Source organism: Hippocampus comes, unplaced genomic scaffold (assembly GCF_001891065.2).
Source record: "Hippocampus comes isolate QL1 unplaced genomic scaffold, H_comes_QL1_v1.1 scaffold73, whole genome shotgun sequence".
NCBI lineage: Eukaryota > Metazoa > Chordata > Actinopteri > Syngnathiformes > Syngnathidae > Hippocampus > Hippocampus comes.
In genome coordinates, this window is record NW_017806238.1 from 246,533 (window position 1) to 259,669 (window position 13,137).

The 13,137-nt window shown below is 40.0% G+C and overlaps 1 protein-coding gene across 5 annotated transcripts in view; it reads right to left on the bottom strand.

The window, feature by feature from the left end:
- The window catches only part of gmeb1 (glucocorticoid modulatory element binding protein 1), a 16,978-nt gene extending 4,823 nt beyond the window's left edge, over window positions 1–12,155 (bottom strand). The window contains exons 1-9 of one of the 5 annotated variants that reach the window (XM_019857299.1): window positions 12,053–12,155; window positions 11,106–11,289; window positions 10,135–10,187; window positions 9,926–10,041; window positions 8,850–8,953; window positions 6,598–6,743; window positions 2,287–2,409; window positions 2,058–2,192; window positions 1,172–1,294 (exon numbers count right to left, since the gene is read on the bottom strand). In XM_019857299.1, coding sequence (XP_019712858.1) covers window positions 1,172–1,294; window positions 2,058–2,192; window positions 2,287–2,409; window positions 6,598–6,743; window positions 8,850–8,953; window positions 9,926–10,041; window positions 10,135–10,187; window positions 11,106–11,233 — 928 coding nt within the window. In that variant the 5' untranslated portion in view covers window positions 11,234–11,289; window positions 12,053–12,155. Of the gene's footprint in view, window positions 1–1,171; window positions 1,295–2,057; window positions 2,196–2,286; window positions 2,410–6,597; window positions 6,744–8,849; window positions 8,954–9,925; window positions 10,042–10,134; window positions 10,188–11,105; window positions 11,290–12,042 lie in introns of those variants that run through there. The other 4 variants (XM_019857296.1, XM_019857297.1, XM_019857300.1 and 1 more) reach the window with 4 other exon arrangements.
- Window positions 12,156–13,137: the final 982 nt, after the last annotated feature.

A 13,137-nucleotide genomic window follows, 5' to 3' on the forward strand; every position in this document is an offset into this window, starting at 1 on the left:
CGCGTCTTTTGATTTCAACCAATCAGCGTCGACGCAAATGACGTCACACACGGCAAGAGCTAAGCTAAGTTAGCCGAGACGACACTATGTCGGACGGACACGATTTTCTGCCAATCTGTGTTTTTCCCTTTTTGGCCAAATATATATTTTACGACAACTGTCTTGTTGACGGCGTCTTTTATTCGTTCCACTGGGGTTTAGCGGGTGTGTTTATAAAGAGACGAAAATTGTTTGGGGACTATCCCCCACGTTCTAGTTGAGATGGTATAAGAGGCAAAATGACGCTTGCTACTGTTGTTGCGAGTTGCCATTCGTTCTACTAAACCATTAGTCAAACGCCATCATGTCTTCTGTCGTTATTACACAAACAAAAATCTCTTTACTGTTACTAGTGTTAGTGCCTCAATATGGCTACGCTCGTGAAAGCAATACAACGAACTCAAACGCGTCTTCGTTCAATGTTGTCAACAAATATCCGGATTATGCAAATTTTCCTCAATTCTCCGGAGAAATGTTCATAAAAATTTGAAAAACCCGGAATTCCGGGAAAACCCAGAGGACTTTCATCTCTGAAAAGGAAAAGGCAAAATTTGTAACCGTACTGTCGCTCGTAAAGCTAACTTGTATTTTAACTAACAACAAACCCAATTCCGGTAAAGTTGGGATGTTGTGTTGAACTGAAATAAGAATAAGAAGAACAGAATACCATGATTTGCAAATCATGTTCGACCTGTATTTAATTGAATGCACTGCAATGACAAGATATTTGAGGTTCAAACTGATTGTTTTTAGCAAATAATCATAAACTGAGAATTTTATGGGGATGTGTGCATGTACGTATGTGCACACATGCATATTTACATACGCATGCACGCATACAACACTTCTGTTGTAGGATAAAATTACTTATCGTTAAAGCAGAGTTGCAGTACAATGTTCATTGATTTTTCTTAATTTATGTGGGAATGTTGATGGCCGTTGGTAACTTCAGATTAAAAAAAAAAAAAAAAAAAAGCACTTTCCACATCATTTTGGATTGATATTTTGCTTCAAAAACAAAACAAAAAAAAAGTGTTACTTTCTGTTAACTTACTGTTCCCAAAGTCATTTCTCAAGAGCACATAGTAAGGTATACTCTTGCAAAACGTGTTTCAATGTGTGCAGTACTCACTGCAAAGGATTTGAAGAATTTGCGCCTGGCTGGGATCAGTTTCCTGTCGCCTCTTCACCAGCATCTTCTTGACAGAGTTGAGCAGTCCAAACACCTGGCCAAGATTACTAAGCACTGCAACCTCTACCAGGGAGGAAATGTGATCAGTTGGTCAGAGAGAAAGGATTAATTTCGCTTTTTCAAACACAGAACTACACAATTATCTGAACTTAACCACAACAAATAATTGTGTTGGGATTGTCATGTTGGCAACAAGTACCATATTTTCTGCACTATAAGGAGTATAAAGCGCATCTACACTGATTGGCCTATTTTAAAACTCTTTTCATATATAGAGTGCACCGCATTATAAGGCGCATAGAATAGAAGCTACAATAGTGGCTGAGGTTGCGTTATGCATCCACTAGATCAGGGGTGTCAAACTCATTTCTTGTTGCGGGCCACTTCGGAGTTACGTCTTCCCTCCGAGGGCCGGTGCAAAATCTCAACGTTATTTATGACCCATGACAATTTGACATTTCGAGACAGATTTCAGCAAGAATCATGAACGTTGACACACATGATTTGCTCTCGCGGGCCACGTAAAATGAGGTGGGGGGCCGGATCTGGCCCCCGGGCCTTGACTTTGACACATGTGCACTAGATGGAGCGACGCGAAGGGGAATACAATAAAAACACCTTTATTTATATAGCGCTTTCACAACCGCTGCAGCTGGAATAAAGCGCTTTACAGAACATTTAAAATACTCTATCCAAGAAATTCGAATATTGATCCATATATAAAGCGCATCGGATTACAAGACGCACTGTCAGCTTTTGAGAACATCGAATGCTTTTAGGTGCGCCTTACAGTGCGGGAAATACGGTTAACATCTTTGTACTGTACCTGTGTTCTGCAAGACAACGGACTCCTTCAACAACTGCAAGCGGTTCAGCAAATCCAGGAGCTCGGTACTGATTTTGGTCACCACTTCACCCAGTAAACCCACATCAGCAATTCCCTTCCAGAAATTTAGCGTATCTTCTAGGGATAAGCAGACAACCGTATCATACATCTGGTCTCTGAAATGTGTTCAGTGTCGTGAAATGACTAACACATAGAAGAGTGGAGGTACCTGAGATTTCAGGAGAGTCCTTATTGACATATTCTGCTGAACTTAAGATGCAGTCCTCCTTTTCACTCGGCCTCTCGGTCATATTGTCTCCAACTATCTTACCATTAGCAAAGGACTGCTGTGCTGCAAGAGCGATACAAGAGAGTGTGTTCAGATAGTCATAAAAGTCACAATTGACCTATTTTCCTATATCTTGGAATAAGTACAGTTTATGATTTGGGCTTTCTGTTCCCTATCAGAATAGTTGGACAGAAAACAATGCAGATGATGAAGACAGGAAGACAGATACTTTATTCATCCACAAGGGAAATGTACTGTTTCATTCGTCTTTACAATGAATACTCTAACACAAGACAAAAAGGCCATGTTGAATTCGTGATACATTTTAAAACGTGTCAAATACAAAACAGCATCAATGCAAGTCTTTTTTGTTTGTTTGTTTGTATGTAAATAAAGGTAATGTGAAAATACCAGTGCAATATGAAGGTCCCGAATTAAGGCGCTTGGGGATCAACAAACAAAATGTTGACAGTACAGAGTTGAGGGACTGTGATACTCTCATTCCCCTCGCAGGGTGGAATGAAAAAGCCAGATGGCAATGGGGAGGAAGAATTTCCTCAGTTTGACAAGAGAGCAGGACAGTAACAGTCCAGTCACCTGGCTGTGAAGATGCTCCTCTGCCTGGAGATGGGATTGTGCGGTAGCTTCTACAGATAATCCATCATGAACAGAAACTTGTTCAGTGACCTTCTTTCAAATGTCAGGGTAACCAACTCGGTGCCTATGACAGAGCCTGCTTTCCTCCACAGTTTGCCGAGTCCAGAACGGTCCCTTGACTCGAGCCTTTCCCCCCCACCATACAACTACGTACATGAATGCAGAATAATGCATGCATATCTTGTTTTTAGGTGACCCTTAGCCATGTGTTGACAAGAACAAAATGAGTGGAGGCGGCTGCAAAGATGGTCCAATTGATAATCGAGCAGGGGAAATCAACCCCCCCAGATATTGTGATCAATTGAAATGGTGTGAGCAGCGTATCAAAGGACACTGAGACACAAGCAAACATCTCCCTCCTAAAAATGCACCAACTGGAAAAAACAAAAGACGCTCTTTCACCCCCATAGGCAGCACTGGTGTGAGTTCAGAAAGGGAGCCCATGGGCCTCTCTGGAAAGTCAATCTCCTAAGCTTGATGCCATCTTTCCTTGACCTTAGTTGTATTATATCATCAGGTAAAGAAGTGGGGCTGGGCGATGTTTACTGAATCAAAATCAAGGTATGAACCTTCAAAATAATACCGTATTGGTCCAAATATAAGACGGTGTTTTTTGCATTGAAATAAGACTGAAAAAGTGGGGATCGTCTTATATTCGGGGTCTAGACATACCAATTCACGACGCTAGATGGCGCCAGATATCCTTGAAGCGAATGCTGAACTTGACTCCCCAGGCCAAAGTGAACCCCTGTCATGAAGAATAAAAACAAAAATAGCGGTAGCGCGAAGAAGAAAAATTTAAAATTGCGGTAAGAAAGAAAAGAGAAGAAAATAATAGAAGAGATAACAGAAAATGGAGAAACGTAGCGGCAATCTGGAGAAAAGTGGGTCGAAGATCGGCCAGGTTAACCGGCAGCTGAGGAGAAGTTATGATGCAATTTACATTTCAAAAATCAGAAGCCATTCATTTCCGAATGTGATTGCACTTCAGTTTACATATTTAAATGTTCAGATATTAAGGTTTGAATGAGGCAAAATAACATGCTTTTTCTCTCAAATATATTGTTATAATCATTTGTTTCAGATGTACTGTAATTATTTTCTGTATAAAAATTAATTTGGTGTTCAAAGTCTTTTTTCAAACTTAAGTCTTGAAAAAGAAGGGGTCGTCTTATAATCAGGGCCGTCTTTTATTTGGGCCAATACGGTAATATTGAAATGACGACAATTTCAGTCACGTGACCATACCACCCTTGTGTTCCACGTAAATCTCAGTTCAATAAACCACATTCCTGCTCCCAAGTTTGGCCCCAATCAACATTTAAAACCAACAGATGACAGACATCTTACAGAGGGTGAGAGGAAGGAGGGACATTCGCAGAGCAAGCAAGGGACACACGCAGACGTTGCTGCCGAGACAACACACACGCAAGAAATCCACTTGCGTGTTCGCTGTCAAGTACCGTATTTTTCGCACAATAAGGTGCTTCAAAGTATAAGGGTTACCTTCAATGAATGGCCTGTTTTCGTACACAGTACAGTGATTCCTCACGATAGCGCGCTTCATTTATCGTGGCTTCGCTACATCGCGGTTGTTTTTTTTTTTCCGAAGGTACTGTATTCAGAAAGAAATGCTGAATGACTCAGAGGTTTTGTACATGACTGTATGCATGATTATAGAGGTGTCAATTTATCACGTTAATTTTGACTAATTAATTACAGTCACATTTGGCGTGTTGTTTTTTAATCGCGTTAATCGTAATTTTAATCTCAAGGTTTATTGTTTCTGTAGGTGGGTTGCCTTTTTATAATATTGCTTTTTATGTGTTAGCTTCCAGTGTTCGAGGTGTTGAGGGTGGGGAAACAACTGTCAGTCACAGCCTGAAGCGGACATTGATTGGCTGTCAGTATGTTTGAGCTTGTTTAGCAGAAGCGGATTAGCTCCCATTGGAGTTGGGCAGGCTAAGTAAGCAGCGGTGAGGAGAGAAGAGGTGAAAATGTAGGAGTATGTGAGAGTTCTTGATCCAATGAATGGAATATTTACATTCCAAAAACGCCCTGATGACACAATTGGTAAAGGTAGAGTGTTGTGACAAATTTGTAAGGAGTTTGCTTACCACCAAAGCAGCTCAAGTTTATCCTACCACATCAATGCAAAGCACCCAGTCGTGAATGCAGCCATGCCTAACGTTAGCACCGAAAGCGTTAGCAATATAGCAAGCTAAAGCAAAGCTCTTCGCCAAACTAAACTCGAGAACACCCCGCGTACGAGGCATAGCTGCTGTGTCCTTGTTAGTGTATTTGAAGTGGTTGATGTTTATTTCAGCACTTTATTTTGTCATGATGAACAGGTTATTTCTGAAGCGCTAACTTACACTGTGCTTTAAGGGTCTGTTTTATTGATTATCTGAAGCAAGTTCAGTGTTCAGTACTTGTATTGCTCAGAAAGGTGTTCTCACTGTTTTTGATATGTTAACCTAAGCACTTTTTTTATGGACCTGATGTTCCATTTTATTTTTATTTTGTAATTATTTGTAGATTAACAAAAACAAACAAAATAGTGATATCCCCCTGGTGGTCAAAACTAAATGTTGCAGGTACGATTTGGGACTAGTCTCAAATAGAGCAGAAAGTAAATGGCTAGGACTGCACCTGTTCAAGTCTATTTAAAAACAATAAAAGACTTTATAATGCGACTTTTTATGTGATGTCAACCTTTTTATCTGCCTCAATAATGTAATGAATTTAAAATGAAAACAGATTGTTTCACGAATTTTTAAATTCGATTAAAATATAGATTTAATTAGATCAATTAATTACAGATCATAATTAATTAATCTGACCTTTTTTTAATCGCTTGACAGCACCGAGGGTGCGTGGTGGAGGGAGGGAGGGACAGAGAGAGAGAGAGAGAGAGAGAGAGAGAGAGAGAGAGAGAGCAAAAGTGAGCACGAGCAAGCGAGAGATAGAGAGGGTGATTGGGCCTGTCCAAAAAAAGCAGCACGTTTCTCTTCGCCTCCTCATCATTAATACAGATTAGTTGTCTTTCTTGAACACATCGGCTGCGTCGGGATAGCTGGCCAGAAGCTAGCTGGAGGCTAATGGCGGTGCTAGCGCGGGACCATCGGTCAGACGGAGTCATCTTGCATCATGACAACGCAAGGCCTCACACAGCAGCTCAAACAGTGCAGACCATCAACAAGCAGGACTGGGAACTGCTCCCTCATCCCACCCATTTACAGTCCAGATATTGCCCCTTCAGACTTTCACCTGTTTGGTCCCTTCAAAGCGTTCACGAGAGGCACCAAGTTTGAAAATGACGATGAATTCAAAAGTGTTGTGAGCGATTGTCTGAGACGTCAGTCAAAGAATTTTACACTGAGGGAATATGGAAGCTTGTGCACAGATGGGAAAAGTGTGTGACAGTGCTGGGAGACTGTGTTGAAAATATTTTTAAAAAGTAAGCTTCTATCTGTATTAGAAGTCCTTATACCGACAGAGTCACCTTATTTATTGAGTATCTCTCATAGAACAGGTTTTGTATCATGAAAGTAGTAAAACTGAAAAAAATAGTAGCTTTTTACATGCTCTCACCTTGAGAAGATGTCGATGAGAGTCCGCTGCTGTCAGGTGGGAACAGCGTGTTGTTGATTAAAAGGTCAAATTTGGTGCTACGGCAAGTGTTCGAACACAATGTAGTGTGTTGATAGAAGTCCAGTTGGCCCGAATCCATAATCTTTCTGGAAGGAGTGGAGAAAATTAATGAAGCTACTCATCAATTTGAAAGTCAGACTGAAATTCAGAATTAAAAGAATAAATGTGTCTAGTTTAATTTAAGGCAGTTTCACATTTATTTTGAATTATCCATCTCTCCATATTCTTCTGCTTATCTTGAGTCCAGTCGAAGGGGCGGCAGCTTCAGCAAGGAAGGCCATACTCTCCTCTCTCTAGCCATGGCACCCAGCTCTTCCAAGGGGATACCCAAGTCACCCAGAGTCTCGTCAACATTCCCTGGGTAATCTTCAGGACTTCCTCTTAGTGGGACGTTCCCAAAACAATTCACCAAGGAGGCGATCAGGAGGCTTTCTAATTAGATGCCCAAACAATGCCTCCTTTCAAAGTAGAGGAGCAGCAGCTCAACTCTGAGCCCCTCCCGGATGACCGAGCTTCTCACCTTATCACTAAGTGAGTGCCTGGGCACCCAGCGTAGGAAATGTATTTTGGCCACATGTATCTGGGATCTTATTCTTCCGGTCACAACCCCACAGCTAGTTACTTTAGGTGAGGGTTGGAACGTACAGTAGATCGACCGGTAAATCAAGAGTTTCACCTTTCAGCTCAGCTTCAGACAGACTGAAACAAAGTTTGCATTGATAAGGCTGTCGATCATCCCTGATCTGAAGAATGCACTTCACCCTTTTGCGACTAAGATCCTCCCATCAGTAAGTGAGAGCACGGATGCCTTGTAGAGAAAACTAATTTCGGACGCTTGTATACACAGTCTTCTTTAGGTCATGAGCCACAGCTGGTGACCATAGGTGAGGGTGGGTATAAACTCTGAAAATGGTCATACAGGAACAGAAGAGCCTGTATTAAGGGGTCCGGTACAGCAAACTCCACAGGACTCCGAGAGAGACGCTGTCGAAGCCTACCCCGAGTCCACAAAGAACATGTAGACTGGCTGGACAAATCCTACGCACCCTCCTCAGAAATCTTGCTGGAACTGCATTCAGGCAAAGAGCAATTAGCTACTCCCAGTAAATTATTAAAAGTATCTGTCGGTACTAAATGCTTTTTATTTGTTGAATTGATTAAATAACATGAAAGACAAAAAAACACTTTCCATGAAAATGAATAATTTGAAGAATGAAAGCCAGAGATGATTAAATATGATACTTTCAGACTTTCAGAAATAATTAGCTTTCACATTTAAATAACATACAGTGGTACCTCTACGCACGAACGTCGCATCATACGAAATGTTCAAGTTACAAAACGCCTCAACAGGAAAATAGTGCCTCTTGTTACGAAAGAAATTTCAAGATGCAAAAGGTCAAAATACAGTACAGTTTGCTACTCACAGCTCCGAGTTTCCTGAACGCAACATACTTAGAGCTGCTCTGCCATTGGCTATTACCGACCATCATCCTGGCATCCCATTGGCTAAGAGGGACTTCTACCTTACGTGTCAATGTGTGTAGATAGATGGATATGTGTCTTTGCAGCGTCCTCGTCATTCGCCCCTCCAGCCATGAGGTGCTCCGATAATTTGGCGTAAATCTGAATCACCCAGAAAAAGTGTTGACCAGTCGGACAATCGCTCACTATGGTGATGTTTGCCTTGGACATTTTCAAAGGATTGTTAGCCAACAAAAGCAAACGTCCTTGGATAATTTCTTCACAAAACGGCAGGCAAAAACCACTTCTGAGAGAGAACATGAACTAAAGAGGGCAAAAAAACAATGACGACGTAGTTAAAAGTTAAATGACCATCATTTTGCTCATGAACAAGCAGAGACTCAGTAAGTATAGTACCGTACGTAACCAGTGACTATTGAGTATGTACACAAGTGCTACGAGCAGTCATGATGAAAAGGTTAAAATATGAAGTGTGGACTAATGGTCTCTGCTTCAGGGTCATTAGCTGAAAATTTTAAGCTTTAGCTCAGCCAACGTTTGAATGATATGCTGCTGGCTGCTATGCCTTGCTGATCGTAAAGAAGAACGAACAAGAATAATTTTTTCGCTTCCTGGTGCCCGCAATGGAATAAAGTCCAGATAAACATATATAAACATATTGTCGTTATTGCTGCTAAACATACAAACATTTAAAAATAACAGCCCACCTTAGCATGACTCCACCCATCCGGATTGCTCGTTTCCAGTCTTTCAGAGTGGCTTTTCCAGAAATATGTACAAACTGCTTTGGACTGATCAGCTGATCGTCATACTAGGGAAGAGAGTATTGGCAAGGTACATATTAGTTTGTTGAGAGAACATGAAGACAGACGATAAAAAGAGACCGTAAATTGTGCTCAGGACAATAAGATAATGTGTATGGTCAGTTTAATGCAGTGCTTCTCAATTATTTTCTGTCATGTCCCCCCCAGGAACAAGAAAACATCTCGCGCCCCCCCGCGCAACTATAAATAGTATCATTTGTCTATAAAATTGTTGTTGTAAGTGCACCTCTGCATAACACCGTCTGTATCCTTATTGACGTAAAAGAGAATAAAAAAGAAAGAAATATGGACTTACAACAAAGAATAGCTTTATTAACTGTAACAGAAAAGATTTAAACTATAAGCATTTTTTGACTGACCATGTCAAACCATACGATACTAAAAAAAATTAAAATGACATAAAATCAATAAATAGTAATGCACTCAAACTGATCACCAACATTAACTCAGGCGCACAATCTGAAAAATAAACTTTAACCTCCAAAACAAAAATATATAAAATAATTTGTGCTGATTTTTTTAAAATCAAAGATGATGTCTGGATTCAATGCTACAAAGAGCACGTTTTGCAATGCACAGTTTTCGAAGCGAGGTTTGAAGCACGACACAGCAACTCTCGGCTTCTGCTCAATGTGTTGATGGAGCCTCGCGCCCCCCTGGATGTGATTTGTGTTTCCCTCCAGCAGCCTGGCTATATGTTTAAGGACTGAAGAGCTGCCTGGTGCTTGTCGGTTTATTGACCTTGTTGCTGCTCTTGCTCAAGTGTTGTTTATCAAGACTGCTCAATATTGTCACAGTCGTTCTCTTTCCAATGGTTCCACGTTTTGTAAGAATAGTCATTGTTTCGTCGTTTGATCTGACTTGTTATTATGAAGACATTTGTCCATATTGCGCTGCTAAACCTGGGTACCTAAGGACCATTTGAAATTGAAATCCAGATGGAAATGAGCAATACTAACCTTCACGCATTTTACATTGATTCCTGGGCACACAAATTTCTTCACTAGTAACATTGCTTTACTGTCACCACATGTTATAGGACAGCAAATTTCAACATCACCTTCCTCAGTCTCTTCTATAAAAATGAAAAGGTACACGTGAAACAAGACCACAAGGATCATGAGTATTTTGAAAAGACGGTCTCGTTGTTTCGTTGAAATACTCTTACCTGGATGTGCTTCATCTGTCATGACTGGCGCCCCAGTTTCATCAGATTTTTCTCTGCAAAGAAAATACTTTGAATTAATCATTGCATGTTTTGAACAGACACACCTGACATAAAGTAAATGTCTTGGACATTTAACATAACATGAGTTGAAGAATTACAGTGTTGCATCATTTTACGGGAGTGATATGTTGCAAGCCCCCCTCAAACGTAGTAAGTGATTTCCTGTGAAGCATAAGAAAATTTTTTTCTTTTTTTTTTTTAATGGGAGGGGGGATTTACGGCTCTATTAATCCATTACAACTCCCACAAACACACCCTTCTTCTTCCATTTAATGTAACTTTTAAAATGCAAAATGTAGAATAAATACAGAGCTGCTGATCATTTTTCAAGAAACAAATTTCCCCTTTAAAAAAAAACAGCCAGGGCTTGTTGAAGTGTAGTTTTGGTGAGTGATATTTTTAATCATTTGTTTTTATTTTAGTGTTTGAAAATGTCTTCACGTGAAAATGGCCATTCGAACTAAAAATATTGGGGTGTCAGAGTGATAGCATTCATGTAATTTTTATTTTTGTATTATTTTTGGACTGGTAAAAAGTCTGGAAAGCATTTTATTTACATTAAGTAAAAATAGCTCACCAATCGACTCCAAAAACCCTGATTACGTAAAGTCGAGCCAAAATAGTGCTGAGAAAATTATTTTCATTTGACCAATGAGAGGATATGGACTACTACTGTATATGAAAATCCCTATTCAGAGAAGTGCTTGACTGTAAACAAAACCCTAGGCTGCTAGATTCCTCCAATGCTCATATTTTGAAATAAATAAAAGCACAAAAATCAGACACATATTAAATGTTTTGCTTACTTTTGAATAATTGTTTGAGACAAACTTTTTGCTGTCTTAAAACTATCATTGTTGTGTAACACGGTATCTAAGTTGTCGCTAAAACCACTGAATCCAGTTACTTACCCTGCAGTAATGGACTGGAGCTGAAAGATGACCTGGCCTTTATTGAGAAACTCTGTGTTACTTTCACCATCAGTCTTCACCACCACTGCTTCCCCAGTGGACATGGCTCCATCTTCAGTCGTTGCCATCACGCTGTCGTGTTTTGTCAGCCTTGAAATATTACTTGCTACAGAATTTCATGTTGCTAAAATAGGATAAACACAAAGGTATGAAATAAAAATTATCTTGCAAGGTTTAAGAAGGTTTTACATTGCCTAATAAAAACGGTGAATTAAGTGCATATATATAAAATTACGGTATATAGCAGTTATCCAAAAACATTGTATTATGGCGTATGTTGTTGGTCTTGGGGATGGCTGGATTCATAACATGCAAGATCGACAGAGGAATTAAACTGGACGATGGACATTATATACTCTTCCCTGTTCAAAACATACGTTTCATTTCGGAAGCATAATGTGTTTTGGCGTTGACTGCTTGTCTTGGTAACGTTAAAACTCTCTCTCCATATCATGTTCGGGGCAGATAAAAACATCGTTAATACCAGAATAAAACGAAAGGAGCAGTGAGTAGCTGCGGCCAGATATTTTTTTTACTTTATACGGGCATCGATGGAAGCCATTACGTCCAACACAATGGCGTAACATATTGCTTGGGAGTAAATGGAGACTCGGTAACTCGATTACCAGTGACGCGTAAAGCCTTCAACTTTTCATGTCATTGTTACGTGCTACTTATCTACGAAACGTACGTCGTTTCGTAACTGCATTTTAACTCTCCGTTCCCCCGTAAAATGACGTCTGCTCGTGCGGAGCTACGCAAAGCAAACAACGGCGACAAGCCCACACCTACATTTCAGCCTGAAGCTTTGTTATTTACGCCATGAAGTGGCAACTAATTTTATAACATATGTATTTTAAAGATGAAATAAAATTACATTTCTTTACCGGTTGAGAGGAATTTACATCCTGAGATTCTGAAGAAGTTGCGCATGCGCTGTTGACTAGTTTAGCTTTACTTCCTGCTTCAAATCGACTTGCCAAACACGAGCCAACTTACGACTCCCAGAAAATGTCCATTTTAAGTTTCTCCAAACTTTTTTATTTTATATCATTGTGGAGCAGTTAGTTATACGACTATCAATGCAACAGATACAAACATTATTTTTTTTATCATTGTGGAGCAGTTAGTGATACCACCATCAATACAACAGAGACCGTTTTCTGTGTTTTAGTGTCTTAGGGCTCTGATATGTGTAAGTGTATCATTTTATAAGCAATCATTCGACTCAGTGTATTGGAGACCCCCGTCATTCGCGGCGGATAGTAACCGTCACGACCCCCGAATTGCGAATATTAGCTTAAAATTTACGTCCATAAAATGTATTGGAGGGTGGGCGTTGGGGTGCCCCCCCCCCCGGGTGCCCCCCCCCCAAAAAAAGCAGATAAACATTCAAGATACATATTCGGTGAAAAACGTGAAGAATTCCCACAAGAGCAAAGTATTAATAATAGTACGAATAATCATAACATTAATAAAATATTAATTCCGCAAATCTGCGGGTCCCAAACCACAAGTATGTGAGAGTCGACAGTTTTATGTTTTTGTAAATGCACAAAAAGCTGCAAAAAATCTCTATCATAGAAATCTATTATATGTCTTAGCAAGATGCCCCGCCTTGAGTGGACACTTTGCTGGGAAGCTTATGTGGGTCCAACATAAATACACTGTAAAAATAGTTACACTGTATAAAATAGTGACCGTAAAAGTTACAGTATTTTACTGTCAGCAGTGATTCGGTAAAATACTGCAATTATGTATTTCCAGTATAATACTGTCTATTTTTGTCCAGTTAATTATTTGGGGCAGAGCAACAACTGCTGCAAGATCACTCATGTTTTTGTCGAAAATTATTGTGATGAATGATGATGATGAAGATGATTGTTCTTGTTATTATTATCATCATCATCCATTAACCTGCCAGGCATGTTTTTGGAATGTGGGAGGAAATCGGCGTACCCGGAGAAAACCC